A 27,286-nucleotide genomic window follows, 5' to 3' on the forward strand; every position below is an offset into this window, starting at 1 on the left:
ATTGTTTTTGTTTTCTTCAAGTTAGTCAATATAGTATTTATTTTTGATTTTCTCTTTGTCATTCGAATTCTCCAGCATAATTTTTGTAAATGGTTTTACGTTCATATGATTTGGAATTCAGGTACTTAATATATAATTTTTGTTTAATTTTGGACGTTTTTCTTTGTGTATTGGTTATCCATGGGAATGTTATTTTTTTTAGTTTTAAAAAAACATTAAGTTTAAAAAAAACAACTCTACAGAACACGCGATTCTTTAGTTAACACGTAGTATCACTGAATTGTTTGAAAAATCTGAGTATATTACATCGTATAAACAGTATATTACATGAGTATATTACATCGTATATACTATTACATCGTATAAACAGTTTACAACGCACTTTCTTAAGAATTATGACATTTTCTCTTTCTTACGATCTAATATCGAAAATAGGCTTTCTGAATTAAAAATTCTAAAATTTCAAGATCTTGTAAAGCTTTATAATTGTCTCTTTGTGATTGATTATCTTCAAAATAAACTACCAAATTCGTTCAATAATTTTTTTATTAAAACAAGTGACACACACAAATATTACACTCGAAATACTGAAAATTTTAACTTGCACACTTCCTTTTTCAACACTATCAAATATGGCAAGTTCTCTATTAAACATCAATGTATTTCTCACTGGAACCAAATAATACCATTTATAAAAAAAAAAGATTTTAACTAAATACCCTTTTATTACTAACATTCTTCTTCTCAATCGAAACCAAATTAAGAAATTTGTATTTGAGTATATATTTAATGAATATTAATCTTATCTTTTATTATTATTGCTTTTTTTATATTACAGTATTTATAAAACTGTTATTACTTTTATTTTATACTGTCTTTTTTAACTCTACTAATATTACTATTATCATTAATTTACCTTTGTTTTATAAATCTTATTAATATTATTTATAATGATAGTGATCGTGATATTTATAATGATAGTGATGGTGATTCAATTGTAGTAATAGTTTTATAGTTATTGTCCTAATTTTTGTAATTGTTATGTTTATTTTATTAATATCTGTCGTAGTTATAAACTTTACTATAATTATTTTTACCATTGTTTTTATCATTAGTTATAATTTTTAGTAAAGTTATCATAATATAGTTACTATTTGTTTTTTTATTCGCATTATTATTAATATTATTATTTTTGTTATATTATTTTCTTCTTTTTTTTTTTTTTTTTTCTTCTTTATAATTCTTTCTGTGTTTTATTTGTAATTTTTTTTTTTTTTTTAGGTGTCACTCCATATACTAGTTTTTAAATACATGAGTGACACCTAACCTTATTTATGTGAGTTTATAAAATATTATTGTGAATTTTTATATTTTATGGTTAAATATCTTTATATAATCTTTTTTCGTCAATATAAAATTATTTTTTTTACAAAACTGTTAACGTAACAAATTGACTGGAGCAAGCAGAAGACGATGGTCTTATCATCTTGCCCCGTTAATTTCTATTATGTTTTACAATCAATATCAATTAAATATAAGATAAACACAAATTATAAGATATTTAAATATCTTATAATTTGTGTAAATAAATAGATTAAAAAAAAAAGTATACCTTAGGCATCTTCATTGACTTATCCAAAGCCTTTAATATTATAGACCATGAAATTCTTTTTAAAAAACTAAAACATTACGGAATCAGTGGAAATGTTCTTAAATGGTTAAAAAGTTATTTAAATAATCGCAAACAACTTGTATCCGTTGGCGCCTCTTCACCAATGAATTTGCTAAAGATTACCTGTGGTGTTCCACAAGGATCAATTCTCGAACCTCTTCTTTTTCTCATATATATTAACGATTTTCATAAAGTATCCAGATTAAAGACAATAATGTTTGCCGATGATACAAACCTATTTTTATCACATAATAAACATCCCTATACTGTTTCAACTTATGAATCTAGAATTAAACAAGATTTCTTATTGGTTTAAATCAAACAAATTATCGCTTAACATTAAACAAACTAATTGGATTTTCTTAAATCCAATTTAAAAAAAAAAAAATAATTCCTAACAAAATGCCATCCCTTTTCATTAATAATGTCGAAATAAACAGTGTAAATGTTACAAAATTTTTAGGTGTTTATGTTGATGATAACCTTACTTGGAAAGTTCTCGTTAAAAACTTATGCAACGAAACTTCAAAATGTATAGGAATTTTATATAAGGTAAAAAGCTTTTTGAATAAGAAAACTCTAACTCAATTATATTTTTTATTCACAGCCATATTAACTTTTATTCACCATATTAACTATGCAAATATTGCATGGGCTAGTACCAACAAAAGCAAACTTGAACCTCTTCATCGTCATCAGAAGCATATAGTATGTTTAATAAATTTTAGTGAACGTTTTACCCATGCAAAACCTCTATCAAGAAAAATAAATGCACTAAATGTATATCAACTTAATGTTTATAATGTACTAATGTATTTTATTAAGCAGCCATATTTTCAAACAAATTATATTAAGTTTTGCATTGCTTTTTGCGGACCATTTTTAGGGAACAAAATAGTTTAAAAAAATTTTTCTCAAGTTTTTATTGAACAATATAACTACAACTCATTTAAACGAAAACTTCAAGAAATAATTTTTACAATTGATGATTTGGTAATATACTATTAATATATGTGTATATGTATGTATGTATGTATGTATGTATGTATGTATGTATGTATGTATGTATGTATGTATGTATGTATGTATGTATGTATGTATGTATGTATGTATGTATGTATGTATGTATGTATGTATGTATGTATGTATGTATGTATGTATGTATGTATGAATGTATGTATGTATGTATGTATGTATGTATGTATGTATGTATGAATATATATCTATATCTATCTATCTATATATATATCTATATATATATATATATATATATATATATATATATATATATATATATATATATATATATATATATATATATATATATATATATATATAATTAGATATATTTGTATATCCTCCTCCTTCAATTAATCAAAAAAATTTTAAAAATTTATATATATACTAAGACTTTTATGCAATTTTTTTTATTTTTGGATATATAGTATATACATCAGATTTAAATAATTTTAACGAACTTTTCTGGAAAGAAAAAATTTCTAATTATCTTGTTTATTTTTTACGAATATTACAAGAAATTATCACGTTTATGTTAGCGGTTCTCGATTATTTTATTATCGATCTTATTTTGCAAATTTTTTTATTGTCACTTACTTTTTATTCTTATCATATAACCTCGTAAACTTATATTTTATAACGACATGTTGTTTAAAATGTAATTAAAAAAAAAAATAATTATATTCTAAGGTAAATTTTATCTAAAACAAATCTAATAAAATCAAACTTTAAGTTGTTTAATACCTCAAGTTTACGAAGTAGTTATGACTAAATTTAAGCAGCAATATAATAATTATATGAATAAAAAAAATATATATTGGGGAGCTAATGGGTCCCCCTCCCTAACCACAGCCTCTTGTCCAGTGACGGATTCAGAAATTATTGGTGGTTGTGGGGGGATGTTGATACCAAAACTAAAAAAAAAACAACCTTAAATTAACAAAAGGGCCTCTAAATTAAATTTTTTTCAAAAATTCTAGTGGTGATGGTGGATAGGTTGGGTGGATGCCTACCCCAACCCCCTCCTTGATCCGTTACTGCTTTTTTCAACTCCCTTTCCCCTCTTTCCATCAAGACAATAAACATTCGCCACTGGTTGTAACAAAGACTTAAAGAAAAATAAACTAGTAATAAAAAAAAAAAAACATGAAAAAGAATGCATCTTTGACCTTTTTACTGTATTCACCTCCGCGCCGCCTTGGAGAGTTAAATACAGATAGAAATAATAATTTTTTTTTACCGCAACTGAACTGGTTATTTGTGTCGATTAAACATGTTTACATATTGTTAGAAGTTTACGTTGTTTACAAACTAAACCAGTTTGCAGAATATTGTAAATAGAAGAATCGTATAATGTTTTGTGCGAGTAAAATACACCTTGATAAAAATAACTCCTTTACTTACCAAATCCTAAGCTCACTTTAAAAATCTTTTCTCATTTACATGCAATGTTGTTAGCCATATTTTATGAAAATTTTCATTAAAAACCGCGTTTGATTTGGGCTACCAATACTGTTAGGTTTTCTTTGATAACCTAAAATTAATATCGATGTTTAAAAATTATTTGGTCTTCAAAAAATAAAAATAAGAAATTTTTACGTTTTTTTTGTGTTGATAATCAACATTTTTATTTTTATTTCTTAAGCATCGGTATTAATTTTAGGTTATCAAAGAAAACCTAACAGTGTTGGTAACGTATCAACTTGATACGCCCCATAAACATTGCCGCTAATATTTTAAATTTTAAGTTTCCTTAAAAAATTTTAACTAAAAGTTTTGGGAGAGAAAAAAAGTGTCAGCCTTATAAGCATTATGACGTAGCACCTCTGTTTTTATAATCTTTTTTAAAATTTTTTCAAAGAAAAAGTAAAAAATTTTTACGCAAATATTTTAAGTTTTTTCAAATGTTGCTATTGGCTATACCTGAAATGACGTAATGGCATATATTCAAAATAAAAGACAGCTGAAATTAGCAGAATTATGTAAATAAAATCATAAATATAATGGCAGAGCAGAACAAAATATACGAACCAGTTTACGCTGTCCATAAGGGTAAACACATTATTTGTTTGTAATATTATCTCGTGTTTAAATATATGTATGTAGGTTTTAAAAGTCTTTATCACAATTATAAAATAAACACTGTTACTATTGTACATATTAACTATAACTATTATACAATAATATTAAAAGTATAAAAAAATCAGGTCAAATATTTTACTATTATGTCATATTATAAAATGTGAAACTATTTGAATTTATTTGTTCTAAAAAAATTTTGTTTTTAGCTCTTTTATTTTGAAAATAACATTGTTATTTTTTCAAATTTTGTTTGTTATTATATTATATTTTATAAAATTTGAAGTAAAATAACCTTTGATATATTTAGATGTGTAAAAAATGGTGCGATTGTTTTCAAAAAAACTAGTTTAAATGGTCTTAAGAGTAAATATATCTTATATATTGTATCTTCGTTCCTACCACAGTTTTACAAGAGTTTTGTTTTTATAAATGGATATTTTTCATTTAAATTAAAAGCAATTTTACAAATTTGTCTATATTCTAAATTCCTTGCTACAAGTTGTATTACAACACCTCTATCAGATTAAAAAAAGTTCATATTTACTAGTACTGGAGCCTATGTTTAGTGAATAATCTTAACTAATGTTTTAAATGCTTGCTGATTGTCTGACAAATGTTTTAACTTTTTTTGCTATGCTAGTTTTATCAGCATTTCTAATGCTCTTGTATGAAAGATTGTGAATTTATTGTTTCTACAGCAAATTTTTGACTATTTGTCAATTATTTGGATGACCTACTGAACACCAAACTTTTTACTCAACTACCACATTTAATTAAATGGTAATGTTCAAATAGTACATATAGCTTTGACTTTTTAATATTTACAAAATGATTACCATCTAAATTTCCATATTTATGTGGTTGAGACAAAATTTTATAATGCTATCTTCTTATTTAAATACGACATTACAAAAGAGTTAAAACAACTTTTTACATCTGGATACTTTTCCTGGCAATAACCTGTTTTGCAGTTCAAAATTATTTTTAGATATGCATCCTGTGTGAAATTTTTTTGCAAAGCAACTACAATAACTCATAGTAAAAAAAACATTTGCAAAGGAAAATTAAAACAATTTTCTTTGTATTGTAAAATTAAAAAAAAAAAGATAAACAAAGTTGTTTTTGTTAAAGTTTTTTTGGGATTTATTTATTTAGTTGAGTTTAAACAATTCAATCTAAAAATATTTTTAAATGGTAAACTTTTATCTATCTTTTTAGAGATAAATATGCTTTAACAAATTATAGAATTAACTAACCACTATATGCCTTGTTAAAAAATAAATGAAACAAACTGTTAGTCAACTGCTGCTTTACATGAAAAGCAGCAGTTGATTTTGCAATCAATTTTTACAGATTTTTACCTACTTTTTGCAATCAATTTTTACAGATTACATCTAATACAGCATATTTATCTTTAAAAAGATAGATAAAAGTTTACCATTTAAAAATATTTTTAGATTGAATTGTTTAAACTCAACTAAATAAATAAATCCCAAAAAAACTTTAACAAAAACAACTTTGTTTATCTTTTTTTTTTTAATTTTACAATACAAAGAAAATTGTTTTAATTTTCCTTTGCAAATGTTTTTTTTACTATGAGTTATTGTAGTTGCTTTGCAAAAAAATTTCACACAGGATGCATATCTAAAAATAATTTTGAACTGCAAAACAGGTTATTGCCAGGAAAAGTATCCAGATGTAAAAAGTTGTTTTAACTCTTTTGTAATGTCGTATTTAAATAAGAAGATAGCATTATAAAATTTTGTCTCAACCATATAAATATGGAAATTTAGATGGTAATCATTTTATATACATGCATATATATATATATATATATATATATATATATATATATATATATATATATATATATATATATATATATATATATATATATATATATATATATATATATATATATATATATATATATATATATATATATATATCTTCCTGATGAGCCTACTGATGGCAAAACATGCTGTAGAAGATAAAAGTTAGATAAGTGTTTTTACTAATTTATATATATATATATATATATATATATATATATATATATATATATATATATATATATATATATGTATATATATATATTGCTTATTTTCTTTCATCAACCAATGATTAAAAACAGTACAAGTTTATTAAAAAAATTAAGACCTGTTTAAAACATTGAAAAGTTGTTTGGCGTTAATTTATTTAATTTGAAAATTATAAGTTTGTTTGTACGAGCATTTTTTGCTTAATTAATTTTAATAATTTTAAAAATGTTTTTAGAAAAAAAATGGAGGTGTCACGAGTGTACCTTTTTAAATGCTGAACTTTATATGCAATGTGAAATTTGTTTCACTATTAAAAAAAGTGAAAATATTTTCAATGATCACTCAAATGAAGAAGTATTAAATAAAGACTTTAAAGAAAATATGAATCCTGAAAAAAAGACATTTATTAACTTTTTAAAAGACGCTAAGTTCAAGTTATTTAGTGAAATTAGTCAACAACAAAATGATTCAACTGATAATACTCTTCAATCTAAAATTAATACACCAGAAAATAATTTCTTGTTAAATTGTAGTTGTAATAATGAAGAATTAAATACGGACAGTTCTACTGATAAATGCTACAAGTATTTGCAAAGACAGCGGAGTTTGAAATCTGACCAGATACGTGGCAAACATGAAGAATTGGCCATAGAGAAATGGAAAGATATTGTTTTGTTTTGTAAACAGGTTAAAAGTTAAATATAAGATTACTCTATGATTTGTCCACATTTACAAGCAAACATAATAGTAGTTGAAACTGTTTTTTTTATCTAAACTTTAAAGTTCCAATAGACAATTATACATCAATTTATAAAATATTTTTCTATTTGTGTATGTCAATTTTCCTTAAAATTTTAATTGTTTATTGTTATTAGCTATATTTTAAATTATTTTATATATAATTTGTGAACATGATTAGGGTTTTGCTAAATATTTTCATCATGCATTCTTTAATTCGTGATTTATTCCTTTTTGTGTAAAAAATCTTTTTTTAATTGTGATTAACAGCAGTTTTTTTTTTAAATTTGAAAACCTTTTTTTATACATTTACATTTAATTATTAAATATAAATTTATAAGAAAAAGATTTTCAAATTAAAAAAAAAAAGCTGTTGTTAACCACCTTTAAAAAGATATTTTTTAATTGTGGTTTTAAATTCAAATTAAATATTAAATATGTTATATATTAAATATAAATTTAATATTGGCTTTCTAGAGGTCACTCACATGTGTATAATATTATTATAATAATGCTATTAAGGTTATAATAGAAACTTAACAATTGTTAGATCAAATTGTTCATGACATTTTAAAAGCATTTAATCTATTATTATCACCATTTTCTTTATTTTACCAACACCATTATATATGGTGTTCTAAATATTGTCTTGCTTACATATATTATTATTCATGTTACTTTAATAATTGCATAAATTTATATTCTTTCTTTTTAAAATAATTTTATTTATTTTATCTGCAAGTTTTTGAGCTTTTGAATTTTATTCATAATTCCCTGGTGTAATTTGTGGCTAACTTTTGTTAACTTTTATATTTGTTATATTTCTTTCTACAGTTGTTTTAACATTCCTCAATAAAAGCATCACTTTTTTTTTTAGTTTTGGAACCATTATTTACTGTTATGAATGCTATTATTAAATTATAAAATTAGTGAATGCTGCTATGGTTACTACCATATTGGTTATGGTTAATGTTTTATGTACTAAAATTTCTAATAACAATTTGAGTAATCATATTTTTTTTTTACTAGATATACTGTATCTAGTGTATATACACATTTTTTTATTTAAGATAAGAGTTGTATTAAAATAAGATTAGATTTTATGATCATAGATGTATAAATGCATGAAAGGATAAGACTTAATTGATTGCTTTAGATAAAAAAATGATGGTTGTGTATATTAAATATCAGAAATATTGGCTTTTTGTATTATTTTTGTATTTTAACAATTAAATGAGAAATTATGTTGTAGTTTATTTTTAGGCTCAAATTCAATTTGTAGATGATAGTTTTCCTCCGTCTGCTAAATCTTTAACATTTAGTGGTTTACCATATGACAAAGTAACTTATTGGCTTCGACCTAAAGAGATTTTTCGTTCAAATACTCAAGCTAAATGGACCATGTTTCAAAATCCAAGGCCTTCTGATATTTTGCAAGGAACTATTGGAAATTGTTGGTAAGTAAAATTTTAAGTCAGGGTTGCCATCAAATCAGGGAAAGTCAATGAAATTTAGATACAATCAGAAAAAATTAGAGAAAAAGGATTGATATAGTTAAAAATTAGGAAATTTTTTAATTTTGTACTATTTTATTTTAATGTTTTGAAATGTTTTATTTTATAGTAAATAATATTTCTTTTTTGGGCTACTAAATAAATGATCATATAGCTCTAAAAATTATTTAAATATATTAATAATTAATGATCATAAAAAAGTTAACTTTTGTTTTGATCATTTATTTACAATATAAACCAAAGAAAAAATTTATTCAAAATGTTTTATATAAGTTTGAGTAGAAACATTATTAATAATTTAAATGAATTTATTAGGTGTTTTTTTGTGTAGAAATAGCTTCAGCAAGTGAAGATTTTCATAGTTTTTTTAAACCATATTGTATTTTTATTCTCTATTTTTATAATAAATAGAGATGGCGTCAAAGCCATTGTTTTGCTACTTCAAGCTTGCACAGTATACATCCAAAAAGCAGTTTTTTTAATAAATTAAATTTGATAAAACTTGTGCAGAAATCTATTCTGTTTTGTATGCAGTACAAAATAATTTTCTCATTAAATTCATGTAATAACAATGGTCTACTTTATCAAAAAATGTTCCCTAATATCACAATTGCTAAATCCTATGAGATGGGTAGAACAAAGCTTGGTTATATTATTAATTTAAAAAAATATTTTACATGATCAATAGATTAATTAAATATAATAAGATTGTTTGCTTATCATCATTAAAATTCTTGAAATTTTTCTCAAGAATTCTAATGATAATAAAAGAAGAAGTTTCAAAAAAGTTTAAATTTTCTTTTTTTCCTAAAGCAACTAGTTGCATCAGTTCAGAAACAATCTTATTGAAAAAAAAGAAGCTGATTTTTTTAACAGTTAAAATTTGTACTTTATCTAATTCTTTCCTGCTTACATATCTCTTCAAATGAATGTGATCTTGCTTTCAGTTTATCTTTTTTTTAGAAACATTTGATCATTTTACAATATTGCTCAATGAGTTTTTATTAGTGTTCTTAGTGGTATTAGTTTTTATTTACCAAAAATAAGTCAAGCGAGATAAGTCAAGCGAGAATGAGTTTATGGAGCTAGAGATGATAGCTCCTTTGAGCAGCAACCATGATAGTATTTGTAGAAAGGAGATGCAACTTTACGATGATGGGACCAGCATGGCAAACTTTGTCAAGAGCTTTAGAAATGTCAAGAGCAATAGCCCTAGCTTCTCCGACTCTATTTAAATGCACCACAAATTCTTTCAGTCACAGCAGTTAGCAAGTCAGCCGTAGAGCAAGAGGATAAAAAATTGTATTGATTGTCACAGCAGTAAGTTATTTGACCCAAGATGGGATGTGAGAAATTGGTTGATCAAAAATTCGAAAATCTTGCTAATTACAGAAATAAGACTGATTGGACAATAATTGGTGGGGTCAGAGAGTTCTCCGGAGTTTTTAAAAATTGGAATAACAGATGCCATTTTCCAGCAGGCAGGAAAACAAGGCTCAGTCAAGCACTTTATAAATAGTTTTATAAAGAGAGAATTTAAAAAGAGTTATGGAGAGCAATTTTGTAAGACAATGACAGGAATGTTGTCTGGACCACATGCTGTAGAGGAGTTCAGATATGATTTTGGCAACAGAAGCTGGAGTGATTTGAGTGTCTAACAATGCAGGGTTCCCAATGGCCCTGGAAAGTCCTGGAAAGTTCTGGAATTTGAAAGTGGTCCTGGAAAGTCCTGGATTTTTTTTATTATTCTGTAAAATCCTGGAATAGTTCTGGAAAATGGGATAATTCTTTATATTTTGTTGTTTGTTTTTAAGTAAAGAAAAACAATGCAACAACAATACAACATCAATACAACTACAATACAAATTATAGTAAGTTATAGTAATATAATTGCTCTAATTTATAATTATTTTGGAAAATCTGATTCTTATACTGTTTTTGAAATTTGCACTTTAATGATTCTTAAAAAAACTTACACATCCACAATAATGCATAGTTAAGTTATTTTAAAAATATTATTTGAAAGATATCATCATAGAGGTTTCCATAAATCATAATTATATAGACAGTTTATATATACTTTTTCAATTAGTATTTAATTATTGCATTGTTGTATAGTTTTGAATAATTTTTAAAAGTATGAAATATTAGAGGTTCTAAATTCTTTTTGGCTCCTAAAATGTTTACGTTTTTTTATTTTGTTTTCAGATTTAATAATTAGAAAATGCTTAAAAATAAATGTTTTTTTCAAGTAAAATGGCTTGTTGATGAAAAATATAAACATTGGTTACATAAAAATACAGAAACTGTTGTGATTTGCAGTTATTGTGCTAAAGATAATAATAATTCTAACATGGGAAAAGCTGCTTTAACTTCACACATGAAAGGTATAAAGCATATAGAGAGATCACCTTCTGCTAGTAATATCAAGGCATTGATACCAACTTCTCCTAACAATGCTCAACTTAATAGGTATATGTTAGAATGCTCAAATAAAGCAGAACACCAAAAAACAATAAATAAAATGCTAATAAATACATCTACACTTGAAGCTGAAGTTTGTTGGGTCCTTAATATTGTGTATTCTAAATATTCAATGAATTCTTTAACCGATTCTGACAAATTATTTAGCAAAATGTTTCCAGATAGTGGCATTGCTAAGTTGTTTCAATGCGGATCCACCAAACCAGTTATATTGCAACATTTGGATTAGCTCTCTTTTTTTAAAATTGAGTTGCTCACTTCCCTATCTAATACACCTTATTACACTGTTTCATTTGATGAATCCATGAACCAAGTTTTTCTTTTCAAGTACTAGTATGGTTAAAACACGTTATCTTAATTCAGAGTTCATGGGGCGCTCGACAGCACATGATGTTATGCAAACACTCCTAAACTGTATTTCTGATATAAATAAATCAAAGATTCTACAAGTGTCATCAGATGGGCCAAATGTAAATTTGCTGTTTCCAGATAATTTAAAGGAACAAAGGAAAAAGGAAAAACTTGATCCTCTTATAGAAATTGGAACCTGTGGTCTCCATAGCATTCATGGCAGTTTTAAAGCAGGGGCAAAAGCAAGTGGCTGGGAGCTTAATAATTTATTAAAAGCAATGTGGTAATTTCTACATGACTTCTCTAGTAGAGCAGCCTATGAAAACATCACTGGGACACTTTGTCCAACTTATCAATTATCCAATGCAGTTTTGTTGGTATAAGTGCTGTGAAAATGAAAAATGTGCTCAAAAGGCTGAATCACTACTTGATGGGTACAAAAGGTTTGTAATATATTTCAGTAGTCTTAAGAAAAACAAACAACCTGATTCAAAAAATAAAAGCTGGCAGACTGAAAGCCATGATTTATGATCCTGTTTTGCCAGCTAAACTTAAATTTTTTAAGATGGTTTCTAAAAAATTAAATAGTTTTTTGATGCTTTCAAACAGGCAAACCTATGGTTCCATTTATGGCTATTATACTTGGTGAAATAGTTGACAATTTTCTCAGGAGAATCATACTAAAAGACGTTTTAAATAAGTGTAGCAATCCATACCAGCAGCTTCAAATAAGTTTAATGGATAAAAATATTAGAAAGCCTGTAAATTAAATTGATATTGGTTTTGCTGCTTGGTTAAAAATTGATGAAGCTAATGTAAGTTACAGTGACCAAAGAGTGGTTATATTTAAAAAAGAGGCAGGCCAGTTTTTAGCTGGTCTGTTGACACATTTCCTTGAAAAGTCCCTATTGAAGTTTGTCATAGTACGCACTGCAGTATCTATTAACCCAATTTTTATTTCAAATCTTAATTCAAATCTTAAATCAAATCTTAAATCTTAAGGAATACTTGTTTCAATAATTTTTCAATTCTGTTGCAAAAGTTAGTTAAATATGGCCGTTTGTCACCAAAGTCTGCCGAATTAGCAAAAAATTAATATTATAAATTTTTACAAATAGTAGACTCAAATCAAAAATCATTTCAAGATTTTGATATTAAAAATGATAGTCTTGATCATTTTTTCTCTGACTTTACTGGAGCAAATAAAGCTTATCAAGAAGTTTGGAGTATTTTTAAAATGGTTTTTGTGCTTTCACATGGACTATCTTCCATTGAGTGTGGCTTTAGTATTAATAAACAACTTCTTGTCAAAAATCTTAAAGAAAAATCCCTTATTGCCTTATGTCTTATTGAAGATCATTTGTCTTCCTTTGAAGAATCCCCTGATTGTATCAAAATTAATAAAGAAATGCTGCAAAATGTAAAACAAGCAAGTAGTTGATATAAAGAGTATTTGCGATCACAAAGAGAACAAAAAGAATGTAACAGTAGGAATTTAAAACGAAAAACTTTGGACAATGAGTAAAAGGTAGTTATAACAAAGTGCAGAATCTTGCAAAGTGAAATAACGACTTTGATAGAACAGTCTTATATGTTAGCCATAAATGCAGAAAGGCAAAGTAGTTTTGTTTTTTTGAAAAAACCAAATGAAAAAAAGAAACTCTGTCAAGAAAAACAAAAGGAAATCGAGGGCTTGTACAATATAGAAAAAAAGATGATTCATGAAAATTTTAAAAGCATCTATTTGTACATATAGTTATTGAGTTAAGTTTTAGTTTTTGTTTTGTTGTTTTGCTAAAATGGTATTTTTATTATGAGTTTTTGAAATGATTCTGATGTTATGGAAATTAGTTGCGTTAAACGTTTTCTTTCAAATAAAAAAAAGTTCCTTGTCAAATATTTTTTGAATTTACGTTTAGTTATGTAGCTGTAGTGATGTAGCTATATTTATGTAGCTGTAATGTATTTCTTTAATTTACATTTGATTTCTATATTAATTTACATTTAGTAGCGTATTTTGTGTTATTTTGGGCTATCTATAAAAAAGTCCTGGAGTTTATAACTTTTTTTTTTTTGAAAGTCCTGGAAATGTCCTGGAAATAAAGCAAATGTCCTGGAAAAAGAAAAAAATTGTCATGGAAAGTCCTGGATAGTCAAGGAATTTCAATTTTTTTATCTGGTGGGAACCATGCAATGGGTTAATCTGTTTACTTAGAATGGAATTAGAAGAAGGAAGGTTCAAGAGTCAAGTTAGAAAAAAAGTTCTTTGCAAATAGTTCTGCCTTATCCTTGGGAGAGATAATAAGATCAGTTCCATGAGTAAGAAATGGAATGTTAGTGAAGGGTAGAATGACCTACTTTTGTTTATGATGCTGTTGAAGATTTTCCAAAAGCCTCTATAGCCTAACTTCTGAGATATGATACGGGGTTTAGTAAACTGAGAATAATGAAGCTTAGCATCAGACAGCACCTTTTTATGTTGATCTCTTGCAATAATAAATAACCATATGTTCTCAAGAGAGTTGTTTTTTTTGAAAATAAATGATTATGGTTAGATATAGCAGCTGCACAAGAAGGTCAAATCCATGGAGTAAAATCCAGGTGGTAACATTGGAGGCATATTTATCAGCTGAGACAGAAAAGACATCAGCCCAAGGACTATCACCAAAAAAATCATGAAAAGAATCCCAGTCAGCTTTAAGGCAGTATTAAGTAGTGCAGTAGTAGGTTGAATCTGAAAAAGAAGTATAAGTTTAAAGATTTATAGAGATGATTTCATGGTTAGAACCATCTATGGGATAAAAATGAGAAATTGAACACAAGCTAAGATCAGAAACAAGATATAAATCAATGCGTGAAGGTAAATGAATAGGATTGTCAGGAAAACGAGTCACAAAGTTAACTATCTAAGTATGAGATTGAGAAATGCAGAAATTATAGGCTTTAGTGCCTGCTGGGTCAGTGGCGTAAGAGTCAAGTCTTTCAGTGTGATGAGCATTAAAGTCACCAATAACAGCAATATTAGCAGAGGGTTAAAGAGAAAGGGCATGATCAATTTGATCAGAAAAACATATTAATGAGTGCAGCCTTGGGAAGAAGGAGAATGATAAGGAACAAAGAGAAAGATGATGAGTGAAGAGATGCTAAGCGGAAGCACATAAAAAAATGGTCAAAAGATTCGAATTTAATTTTGTGACAAAAGATGATTTGATGCGTATACATACCTCCAAGCCAAGCATGTGACTATTGGAGTCTTTGCGAATCAAACAATAGTACCCATCAAAGCTGAGATCTGAAGAACGAATAGCGGAAATTAAATTAGTTTCACTAAGAGCAAGCAAGTCTGGTGAATTTTGCAAGAGATAAGATTCAACTGATGGAAGGTTGCTTTGTACTATTAATACTCTGATATGCAGCTGTTGATGGAATCAGCCTCTCTGAGAACTACCACAGAGTTCAAGAAACCTGACTACCAGCCAGTCTCAGAACCATTAAACTGAGTTTTAGAGCAATACTCTCATTTAAAGATAACAGGAAAAGTTGCATAGCCACCATTAAGGCATCCAAGGCAGAAAACAATGTAACACAGGTTTACATTTATATTAGCCTAATAAATGAAGAAGGGGTTCAAGGCTGGTTAGCAGAATTATTCTACTTACCCCTGAAGTCTTTGCCAAGGAGGCCTTCTACAAGACAGTAGCTGGATGCAGATAACATCTGCCCAAGATGAGTATTTTTATTAAGACACCATCTCTAGCCTTCTCAACTATCTCTAGCCTTCTCAACCTAACTCAACCAAGAGTCCCAAGGCAGGGAAATTTTAGCTGGATGCAATTAAAATCAGCCCAAAATGACTACTTTTATCAGAGCATATTTTATTTACCAATTATTTTGACATTCTCTATGTTATTATTAGTTTTTATATTTATTTCAAAGGCCATTTTGCTAATTTCAGGTTGTACAAAGTATTTGATTATCTATTTGTATTATCTAACAACTTATTGTTTTTTTTTTATTAAAAAAAAAAATACTTATATATGAAAAGACACATTCCAGATTTTGATTGTATCTGTTTTTTTTTTGAGGAGGAAGGGAAAAACTGGGTTTAGGGGTTTAATATCAAAGTTTTAATACTAAGTTTACAAGTATAAATGACAGAAATATAAAAAAAATTAGTTAAATTTTTTTGAAAATTTTTATTCAAGAATTATAGTGGCAACCCTGTAAGTAGTTATCATGTCAGATTATGATAGTATGTTTACAAAGTCTATAGTTAGTATGCTTGTAACACCTATGCATTCAAAAAATTTTTCTAATAATTACAAAATTAATACATTAAGGTAGAGAAAGTAAGTAAACTATCCTCTAAAACTGTCCTAGTTTTTACTTGTTAATTTTTTTTTGAATTTTCCTTGCATTCGCATTTTTATTATTTTTCCTATACACAAAGGTATTTCAAAGCATTTAAAAATTAAAACTAAATAATAAATGCTAATTAAAAAAAACTGGTTTTGCTGTTTTTATTTGCTATTATAGTTTTTTTTTTTTTTTTTGAAGCAATTAAAAAACATGCTTTTACAAATGGATTTAACAGCTTGATAAATTGTTTCAAGCGTGCTTTCAAGAGTTTCAGTATATGATGTAATGTAAATTTGTTTAACTATGGTCTCAAGATATTCTTTGAGTATTTTCAGATTTTTTAGTGTAGTTTTCATATTTTTAACTGTTTAGATTTTTTATTAACTTGTATTGTTCGTTGGCATTACTTATTTTATCCGATTGAAGTTTTCAAATTTAAGTAATAAAAATACTATGATTATTGATAAATTTGAAAAAGTATGTATATTGTTATTTATATTTCCATGTTTTTATCTATATGCAAAGCAGTGCCACTTTACAAATTTATTTTCATATTTTTATTCTCTACAACTAATAGTAAATTTATTTAAAAAAAAAAATTGATTATAGAGTTATCTATATAAATGTCCAAACACATTCACTGTATAAACACATTCACTGTATGAATCATATTCACCGTATAAAACAGGTAACTATTGAGTTGTCTAAATAAAGTGTGGTATTCATTTGTTTTGTATATACATATGTAAATAAATTTTAATAGGTTTTTGAGTGCACTAGCTGTTGTTTGCGAGAGGCCTGAACTTTTAGAAAAAATTATGGTGACAAGAGAGGTAAGATTCTTCTCTTATTAAAATATAAACTAATGTTTAAAACATAAAATGTCATTAAGTATTGTTAATGAAATAAATTTATATCTTTATAATAGTTTATTTTAGAATGTATAAATGTATTAGTAAACTGTTTTTTAAACTTTATTTATACTTATATTAACTTTATTCTGTTTATTTTTTAATTAGTTACTTTATAGATTTGTGATGAAGGTGCCTATCAAATACGGATTTGTAAGAATGGTAAATGGATTGTTGTTTTAGTAGATGATCTATTTCCTTGTGATGCGAATGGCCAGCTTGTATTTTCACAGGTTTGATTTTTCAAATTTGTTGCAAACTGGGATGTCTAAGAGATTCAAAAGTCTGAATTGTAAAAATGACTGTAGAGCCCTTCATTTTTTTTTGACCAGTAGTTAAGAAGTATTTTTATTATCCCAGAGTTCTGGGTAAATCTAAAACTCCAAGAGTCTGAACCCTGAAATCCTACTCTTGGACTTCTTATCCCTGTTTACAAGTTTTGTTTAACTTCCTATCCCTGTTGACTTCCTATCCCTGTTTACAAAATTTGTGCACATTGAATGTGCACAAATAAAATTTAAAAAGTATTAGTATATACAGCTTTTAATTTTTAATGGTTTGTAAATCAACTATTTATTACTTCAATTAATATACAATAGTATTAGTTTATATTATTAAATGCTAAAAAATTAATACCTAAATAGTTAAAATATGTTAAAAGTTAAAATAAGAATATGTAAAAAATAAATAGTTGTTTAAACCATTCAGATCACAGATGATTAGTGACACACTAGAACCAAATTATAACGCAAATAGTTTAAATTGGTTTAGCATTCAAAAAAAACTTTTCTCCTACAAATCCTACAACTATTATTTAAATTTTATTAGATTTATTATAATTAAAGTTTTTTTTTTTTTTTAATTAATAGGTTTAAAACCTTTTGATTTTCACAGCGTGAAGTTTAATTATTTTAACATATTTAAATTTCTCTGAATAATGAGATAAAAAACCGAGTTAAAGACTATGGTTGTAATAGGGTTTAGGAAAAGAAGGAAACAAGAATAATGTCATCTCATGGTGCATATTAAATTAGTTTAAGTATGGTTGAATAAAAATAAAAAAGTTGTAATGAAAGATCTGCAGTCATGGTGTATTGGTTAGAGTTCTGACTTAAAAACTAAGGGTCAAAGCCAAACTCTGGTCATATATACATCATTAGTAAGAAAAAAGGCATAAACTTCCTGGGTAAATTCTATTCTGCGGTGCTCTATGATAAGACCGTAAGAAATTATTGGAGTACCTAAAACATCTAACTAAAAAAAAAAAAGACCTGATGTCTAATTAAGACAAGAGTTCTAATAAAACTTCTTGATTTCTCTTAAGGTCACATGTCTTATGTTTCATGAAATCTATGAGAAATTTATGAATAACTAAATATATTTTTTATAAATTGAATAAATAAATGTTCAGATAAATCTAATTATAATCATCACTTTTGTAACCAAAGCATAATCATCATTTTTGATCAGATTCCTAGTTTGTTTTAAAGTGTCATGCGTAGAAAAGTTAAAAGGATTTTATTGTCATGTAAAAGTTTATAAACCATAAATATATTTTTATTGTAAATGTCAATAATGTTTTTATCACAACATGATTTTAGGCTGCTAGAAATCAGCTATGGGTTCCTATAATAGAAAAAGCTGTTGCTAAGTCTGTGGGTTGTTATGAAGCGTTAGTTGCTGGTCGATGTATTGAAGGACTTCAGTTGTTAACAGGCTGTCCATGTGAATGCATTCTTTTATCAAGTAGGTACTTTGTTTTACTCAATGATTAACGAAATTATTTCAGAGTTTTAAAGTATTATAATTTTGTGCCAGATCATATGGATGATGCAGAGGAGGATATTGTTGACAAAGACTTAGTATGGGCAAAACTGTTAAGTAGCAGGAATGCTGGGTAATGTTTTTTATATATTTTTGAGTAATTATTTTTACAAATTTTTTAAGAAGTTTTTTTATAAATATATAATAATTTTTGATTATTGTTCAGTTATCTAATGGGTGCTTCATGTGGTGGAGATATTACAAATCAAGAAGCCATTGATGCTTACACAAAAGTTGGTTTACATGCTCAACATGCGTATTCTGTACTTGATATTCAACAATTTGGAGATAATAGGTTAATTAAAAATTTTTAAAGGTTTTTCTTGGCTATCACTTTTTTTTTAAATTATTTTCATTTATTTAAATTTTATTTTTTGTTTATTATCTGTTATATCAATTTTATTCCATATCAATGTTAATTAAAGACCTTTGATAGGCTGATTCGTTTACGGAATCCTTGGGGTCGGGGATCATGGACTGGGCGTTGGTCAGATTCTTCTTTTTTATGGACTAATGAGTTGCGTGAAATGTTAAATGCTTATGGATCAGAAGAAGGAGTGTTTTGGATTTCTTTGGAAGATATGATCAAGTATTGAAATATATGTTTTAATTTTTGTTTTATAAAAATATTATATTTGATTAGCATTTTAACAAAGAAGTATTGGTGTAACTTTTTTGTTTGTTGAAGTTAATTTTTGTTAAGCATTGTTTGTTAAAGTTAATGTTTTCAAGTTATAGACTTGAGTGGGCTGAAACATTAAAAACATGAGTATCTTCTTTATAACAAATTATTTTTACCTAGGTTTCCATTTAAATTACAATATGTATATATTTTATCTAAGTTTCCTTTTAAATTACAATAGCCTTTAATTATAAACCCTAATAGCTTTAACTTCTAAAACCATTGTTTTTTTTTTTAAACTTAGATACTTTGATAGTGTTGATGTTTGTAAATACAGACCTGATTGGACAGAGGTGAGTATTGAAGGACGTTTTCCATCACCTAACAATAATTTTGGTCAGGCTTGTCATGTTACAGTATTCAATCCTACTGAAATTGATATAACTTTGTTTCAGGAATCTAACAGGTAATAATAATTATTTTTATGGAAAAAGTTAGATTTTAATATTTTTAGTATTTTGAGTTTTGCATTTTTCTCTATAAAGTTTCAGCTCATTTCATAAAGTTTATCACATTGAACACTAAAGCTTTTTTTTTAGAATAGTAAAGTTTTATAATAAAAAACTTTATAATCTTTTAAACTAATACTTTCAAAAGTTATTTAATAAATAGTAATTATTTTTGCACAGAGGATCACAGAAAAGTTCATTAGCTACATTGGATTTGCTTATTGGTGTTTATAAAGCTACATCTGATTCTAGTCAACCAAAACCATTAAAGTATATTACACATAGTGAACGGAAAATAAAACCATCTGTACTCTGCAATGTATTTTTGGATGTTGGTGTTTATCTTATAAGTATGCTTCATTATTTTACATTGTTATTTAAACATTCAAAGTTTAATTATCAATAGATAAAAAAAAGTGACCATTGTTTTAGTCAGCTTTGTTTGAGTACATTTTTTTTTCAAAGTAGAAACCAAAAGTTAGATCTAGAAATAGAACTAGATCTAATTTGGACTTCAAACTTAATTTTAAAGTGTAAAGAATTATTTTAGACCAAATTTGCTGGCATTCTAGCAAAAAAACATATCGTACTAGATGTTAAAGTTGGCTTGGCCTATCACAGGGGTCAGCATCATGGTAGGGGTCTGTCTGCTGCTGAAGATGTAATCATGCTGCATGATAGGCCAAGCCAACTTTTATATCTGGTAAGTGTGATTTTTTTATGTTATTCTGTTTCTTTCTCACAATATTAGTAAAATTTAGGTAATTTCTAAAGCACACAAGTTTTTTATTTTATCCACTTTACTCTCTTTTAGTCAGAAGTTGTTTCTTTTCTCATAATCAAATCAGAATTCACAAGTGCTCTTCTTTGGAACCTCTCTTGCCTAGTCCGAGCAATAATTTTAATGAACAGTCACCATTTGATGCGTATTATTCTAAAAACATGATTTTATCTTTTCTACTCTGTGTGCAAATTGAAGACTTGATTTTTTATTGGACAGTTGCCACAGTTAAGATCTAGTACAGCCTGAAATATATAGACATAATCTTTTTAACTTAACTGACATCTATGTAAAGCTGCAACTAACTAAGGTGTGATAAAGTTTTTCCTTCCTTGTTTTGTACTAGGGTCAGAACTTATTGTACTGAGAGGTGGAAGGCAAGAATTTGTTAAGGCTGAAATGTTTATTGATAATCAGAGCTGGTATGTTGATTGTAATGTTGTTGCATTTGTATAAAATCTTGTGTAGTAAGAGATGATGATAAACTTCCACAACATTTGATCATGTCTTTTATTTTTCTATCATTCTCTTTCTTCTTTTTCAGCTTACTTTTCATCTGCATCAGCTAAAAATCCTTTTTTGCAACTCCCTCCAAACATGGTAGGGGAGACCGGGGCTAGTTGGCTCAGTTTTTACTCTATGAGCTCTGTAGCCCTAACAGTACATTTTTTTAAAAATAATAAAGTGTAGTCTTAAAGAGTAGGGATTAGGGTATCTTATAAAATTTGCATTCATTTACAAAAAAAATTTTTGGGGCCTTTCCGGGCCCTCAAAAAATAAAATAAAATTTGCGCCAACTTACCCCACCACAGGGTAAATTGGCGCAAACTATAAAAATGATTATTAATGCCCTATTAAATGCAAAATTAATAGAAATTTTTTTAAAATTAATTTTTGTAACAATTTTATCCCAAAATTTAATATTACTTTTAGCCGGTAGCAAATATTAGTCCGTATAAAAGCCAAACAGTAGCCCACCTTTTATCTGTGGAAAAAAAAACTAAAAAAATTTTTTTTTTAATTTTTTTGTAAGAATAAATATTTTCAATATTGTTAAAAATTAAAAAAAAAATAATAATAATTTTATAAAAATAAATATTTTTTTCCATAGTAAATGCTATGAGCCAACTTACCCCATGAAAAATTTGTCAACTTACCCCGAAAGCTTTTTTTTTAATAAAAAGTCTATAGATCCTGAAAAACGGCAGCTTTGAAAAAAAAGTCTGACTGGATATAGTAAAACAATTGTGACTGGAACTTTAAAAAAATTTTTTTTTTTCATACGACTAAATATTTTCTTTGTAAAGTAAAAAGGAAGCGATGTTCTAAAAGTTACGTTTTTGTCCAAAAAACACATAAATCTCAATATCTCCCATGCGCATGCGCGAATCCTGACAATACTACATTGAATGATGAAATGGTCAATAAGGAAGTTTCTGAGTAATTTTTGTCACTTTCTGATGAAAGGCTCTAAAGATAAACGCAGTTCGTCAACTTACCCCTGCGGCCAACTAGCCCCGGTCTCCCCTAAAGATTTGCAATTTTTTTTTTTACATAAATAGATATAGTTTACACTTTCTAATGACAAAATTCTCCAATGATCAGTACCATACCCAGTGATAGTTTAGGTGGTACTAGTCCAAAATGAAAAAAAAAAGGTCTTTAGAAAAAAGGCCCCTTGCCAAATACTCCCCTCCCCTCCTCCTCCTCCAGTTAATTTATGAAGTTATAAATGTAAAGTTATATAATGGCGATTTCACCTATTCATTTAACAAAATCTTTAATCATTTCTTTTATTCAATATTGTTTTTTGGTATTGTTTATGCGGCATAAAATTTTTTATATTTGGGCGCATTAGTTTGGGTGCCCATACCGGTCAAATGGTATAGAATTATGTCTGGGTACGACACTGATGATATCTTCATCAGTGATCTTCAATGATCCTCAACTAGCTGCTAAATAACTTTCATTCAAAAAAATGTTTTAAAAAACATTTCAATGTCTTTTGTTACAAAATTTATGTTTAATAATTTCTGAAAAAATGTTATTTTTGAGTACATAAATTGAGCAATTATTAAAGAGATTAATCATGAGTCTAATTTTTTTTTTAGTAGAACTAAGATAAAGCAATGATATACAATTAAATTTTTTCTCAAGGATATTCGGTGAATGTCTTTATTTTTAATTTTAAAAAAATTGAATAAATAAGGCATCTCTTAAACTATCAATTACCCAGAGAGTTATTTTTTGAATTCCTCAAGCAAAAATCTATAGAAGTTCCAAATTTTAAAAAATTCCCTAAACTATTATCAAGATATTATATCTCAAAGTTGTTTTGCAAACAAAATACCAAATATTCATTTTTTATACCAATTTGTCTAATGACAAATTACTATAAATGCATATAGATTTAGATACATTACACTGTTTCCTAAAATGTTTGGTAAAAGGTATCCAGGGTACACGCATCAGAAAAAATAAAATTATAATTTTTAACAGTATGATAATTTTAGTGATATTAGCAAAAATATAGCAAATATCTTAAGTAAAGTGTTGAGCTACTGTTTTTTTTTTGGAAGCACATGGCTACAAATTATTATAATTGCTTTACATTTACAAAAATTTATAATTGCTTTACATTCGATCTAATTAATTCCCTTTTTTTTTTTTTTTTTTGAATTGTATCAATTTTTTCTTGACATTAATCAAGACATTATATTAAATTTCTTGATATTATTCAATAGAACTAATGCACAAACAAATTTGTGAATCATTAAACTAAATCATAATGGTTTTAAATATATTTACCATATATTTAAAATTATTATAAATCATATATAAATGATTTTAACAATATTAATACTGTTGCATTATAATAACTGTAATAATATTTTTATATCTAACTCTAAATGATTTATTATTTATTATTTTTTATGTTATTCACCTCCCTAAGCCTGAGAAGGCCAAAGACAGTCTTTTTGCAGTCTTTTGCACCTAATAGATAGACAATCCTCATCGATTTGTTGCAATGACATTCCATTTTCAAGAGATATGTTTGTTGTTTGTTAAAGAAATTATAATGAATATAATAAAAAGCATTTTTTTCATTTTTTATTTTTACAAAAAATGTGGTGAATAATACTGCTACATTTAGAAGAGATATTTTACAAATTCATCCATATTTCTATTCAAGCAACTCTGAGTAAAACTTCAGCCGTCGATTAGCAGTTTAAATAGCAAGAAAAAACTCTGAGTAAAACTTCAGTCGATTAGCAGTTTAAATAGCAAGGTTTTAGAGTAGCTCTAATAATCAAAAGGCTGTGTTAAGACTAAGCAAAGAAATATTGTAGTTTTTATTTTTCTCTTTAAATTTATTGTTTTTTTTTTTTTTTTGTACTTCCTCAAAAAAGTTAATAAAAATCACCATTTTTTAGACAGACTGTTGGAAATTGATGTTCATTGGTTACTATGATCCTACATTTATTGTCATTAGGTCTAAAACATGATCCTGTAAACCGTTTTTTTCAAAAGAATTCGTGAACATTGTATTTATCAAACGAAGTCCATATTTTATATAAATAAAAAACTGTGAAAATTTTTTTATCACCGCTTATTCCTCCCAATTTTTTTTATTTGGAGAACTTCAATTTACAAAAACATTGTACCGCTTATTGTTGATATCATCTCATATACCTAGAATAAGTATAGTTCTATAACCAATAAAAAAAAGTATGCTTGCGCTCATACGATGGAATTGTGTAATAATAATGTCATTGTTTTCTTTTTCTTAGTTCCTGCTGCTTTCAATCATTGGAACAGTGGAGTATCTTTAGATGGTCCTCCTAAGTATGTTTTATCTATTCACAGTTCGAAACCTATACTCACTGACCATATAGCAATGCCCCGGTATTCATATTCAGATTCCTTATTTTTGTTGGTTGAAAAACATGGAAAAAAACATCAGGTATTTTGTTTGCGTAATAAAATTTTTTTAAATAATGTTTTTTTTTCTTTCAGTTTTTGTGTATTGTGTCTTTACTATGTAAATACTTTTTTAAAAGGGTATTCCTGGTGTAACTTGTTATTACATGTCATTGAAGCTAGCAGGCTTAATCGTAGCAGCAGAAAACCGTCGTTCAGATGTACATTTACATGTTGACTGCAACTGTGAAGAAAGTTTTAATGTTGTTTCAACACGAGGTAGTCTGATAACAAGTGACTGTTTACCTCCGTTATCTAGGTAAGACTTTTTTATGACTTGTTAACCATGTTTACCGAAGCAAACAAGGTAAACATCTTCATATGGAAAAAATGCGGGTTTTTAGAACCTATCATTTTTGAACTCGAACTCTTTGTGTGAAATGGATACCTTAATTGGTTGCAGGGTTCTTAAAGTCCTGTTGCTTTTGTTTCTCTGATGTTTTCAAGTTTCTAAGCATTTTTGAAGCTCATAAATATTTGGAAACTTTAAAACTTTTACCTAGATCCAAGGCTAGTGTAAAATAATATAATAATAAATTATCTTGGCAAAAATAGTGAATAAATTTTGGAGTCCTTTTTTGTCATCCCACCTTGTTACTATCATTTATGATTTTTTAAATATTTGTTATACTTTTTTGGTTTTTTAAGCTTAAACGTTTTTTTTAAGACAAATATTAACTGTTTTGACGCAACTGGAAGGAACTGATGGTTATTCTGTATCTCATAAGTTAAAGTTTCGAATATCGCCGAAAAATGGTTATGCAAGCTACGGATCACATCAACATCCTCTTTTGTTAAATGGTTTGTCTGAAATTCATAATCCAAGGCCTCTTTAGATTTTTTATTTATTAGTTATCCCTTAATTTGCGCTGCAAATAATTCAATGTATTTATTGTACATATGCAAACTTCGAGAGACTCGAATTATAAATATTTAAATTTTTCTAATTTTTTATAATGTTATTTATTATTTTATAAAGGATATTTATTTGTTTTATTCTATGTAAATGTCAAAAGTTTTTGTGTTTATAAAATATATAAATATAAAATAAAATATAAAAGTGTAAATATCTATTTATTTATTATGCTCGGAAAAAAATAGTTATATGTTAAAAAAAAAGTTATTTATAAGTATTATTACTTTTTTAAAAGCATCAATACTTTTTAATGTATTTTTATAGTTCTTCTAATAAATAAGTTAATTTTAAATCTATTCATTAAGTAAAATTTTGTTCTGCAAAAATCCAGAATCTCGGTCATGTATTAGTATGTTTTAAAATGTTGTGCAATACATTGGATCAGAAAAAAAACATCCAAAATTATGATAACGTATGTTATTGAAATAGTTTTAACATTTCTACTTGTTGCACGCAAAGTATTCACGCGTAATTGTCAATTTTTGCGATAACGCAGTATTTTATAAATCTCAATTATATTCTTTCTAACAATTTCCTTATTTTTTTTATTTCTTCCATTAAATGCGTAAATTCAATATATACTAACTTACACCACCAAGTATTTGACATAAAATACTAACTTCATACACATCAAAGTTTTTGACATAAAATACTAACTTCGTTCACCAAGTTTTTGATATAAAATAACATGTTTTTTATTTGCGTTCTTTATTTCTCCAAATACGTAAATTCAATGACTAATAACTCCTATATAATGACTAATAAGTAGATCTTGCATTTTATAATTCGAAGTTCTTTAACTTAAACCCCTCCAACTGGTGCGACATTAAAGTGTTGTCTATTTAAATGAATGAGAAACAGTAACCAAAACCCATTTTTTAGCGCTTTGCTATTAAAGGGGCGCTGCTGTGTGGATGCAACAAAGACTTACTTGTTTGTTTTAGTGCTGTCTATTTTTAATTAAAACTAAAATTTAAAGTTACAAATTTAATTAAAAATAAAGTCATTATTTTGTTTATAATTTAGACATGTAATTTGAAGTCTAACTTATTTAACAAAGTTTACCAACGAGAAGTAGCCATGTTGTAGTGGTTAGAGGTATGGCTTAGAATCAAGAACTCCGAGGTTCTACCCTGGCTCTAGCCATTAAGCAACATTGGCTTCTACGTGCTCTGTAATAAGACCGTAAGGACTTTTGAAAACACCTTAATAAAGTCCTATACACTTTTCACTTTAATTGCATTTAAATAACTTCATTTATGGATTACTTTCTAAACAGACAAATTTCTTTCTCTCACTTATAAACTTAGTTCAGCATGTGGTGAAGTTTATAAACAACATTGCCTTTTTTGCAGGGTAGTTTTTGTTTTTAGTGGGGCACATTCATTACCGTACGCAGTCGTGGCGCAGTGGTTAGAGTTCTGACTCAAAACCCAGAGGTCCGTGATTCAATGCTGGCTCTAGCCCAATAAACAACATAGCT

The 27,286-nt window shown here is 26.8% G+C and overlaps 1 protein-coding gene across 1 annotated transcript; it reads left to right on the plus strand.

The window, feature by feature from the left end:
- The first annotated feature begins 4,611 nt into the window (after positions 1-4,611).
- LOC100198393 (calpain-15) lies at positions 4,612-26,006 on the plus strand. The gene is made up of 14 exons (XM_065811377.1): positions 4,612-4,741; positions 7,049-7,500; positions 8,815-9,008; positions 17,023-17,092; positions 17,290-17,403; positions 18,772-18,916; positions 18,989-19,067; positions 19,161-19,289; positions 19,431-19,583; positions 19,921-20,082; positions 20,306-20,475; positions 24,698-24,870; positions 24,968-25,146; positions 25,555-26,006. The coding sequence occupies exons 1-14, from the start codon at positions 4,693-4,695 to the stop codon at positions 25,721-25,723; spliced, it is 2,238 nt and encodes a 745-aa protein (XP_065667449.1). The 5' UTR covers positions 4,612-4,692; the 3' UTR covers positions 25,724-26,006.
- The last annotated feature ends 1,280 nt before the right edge of the window (positions 26,007-27,286 follow it).

The sequence above is a fragment of the Hydra vulgaris genome, chromosome 12, assembly GCF_038396675.1.
Source record: "Hydra vulgaris chromosome 12, alternate assembly HydraT2T_AEP".
NCBI lineage: Eukaryota > Metazoa > Cnidaria > Hydrozoa > Anthoathecata > Hydridae > Hydra > Hydra vulgaris.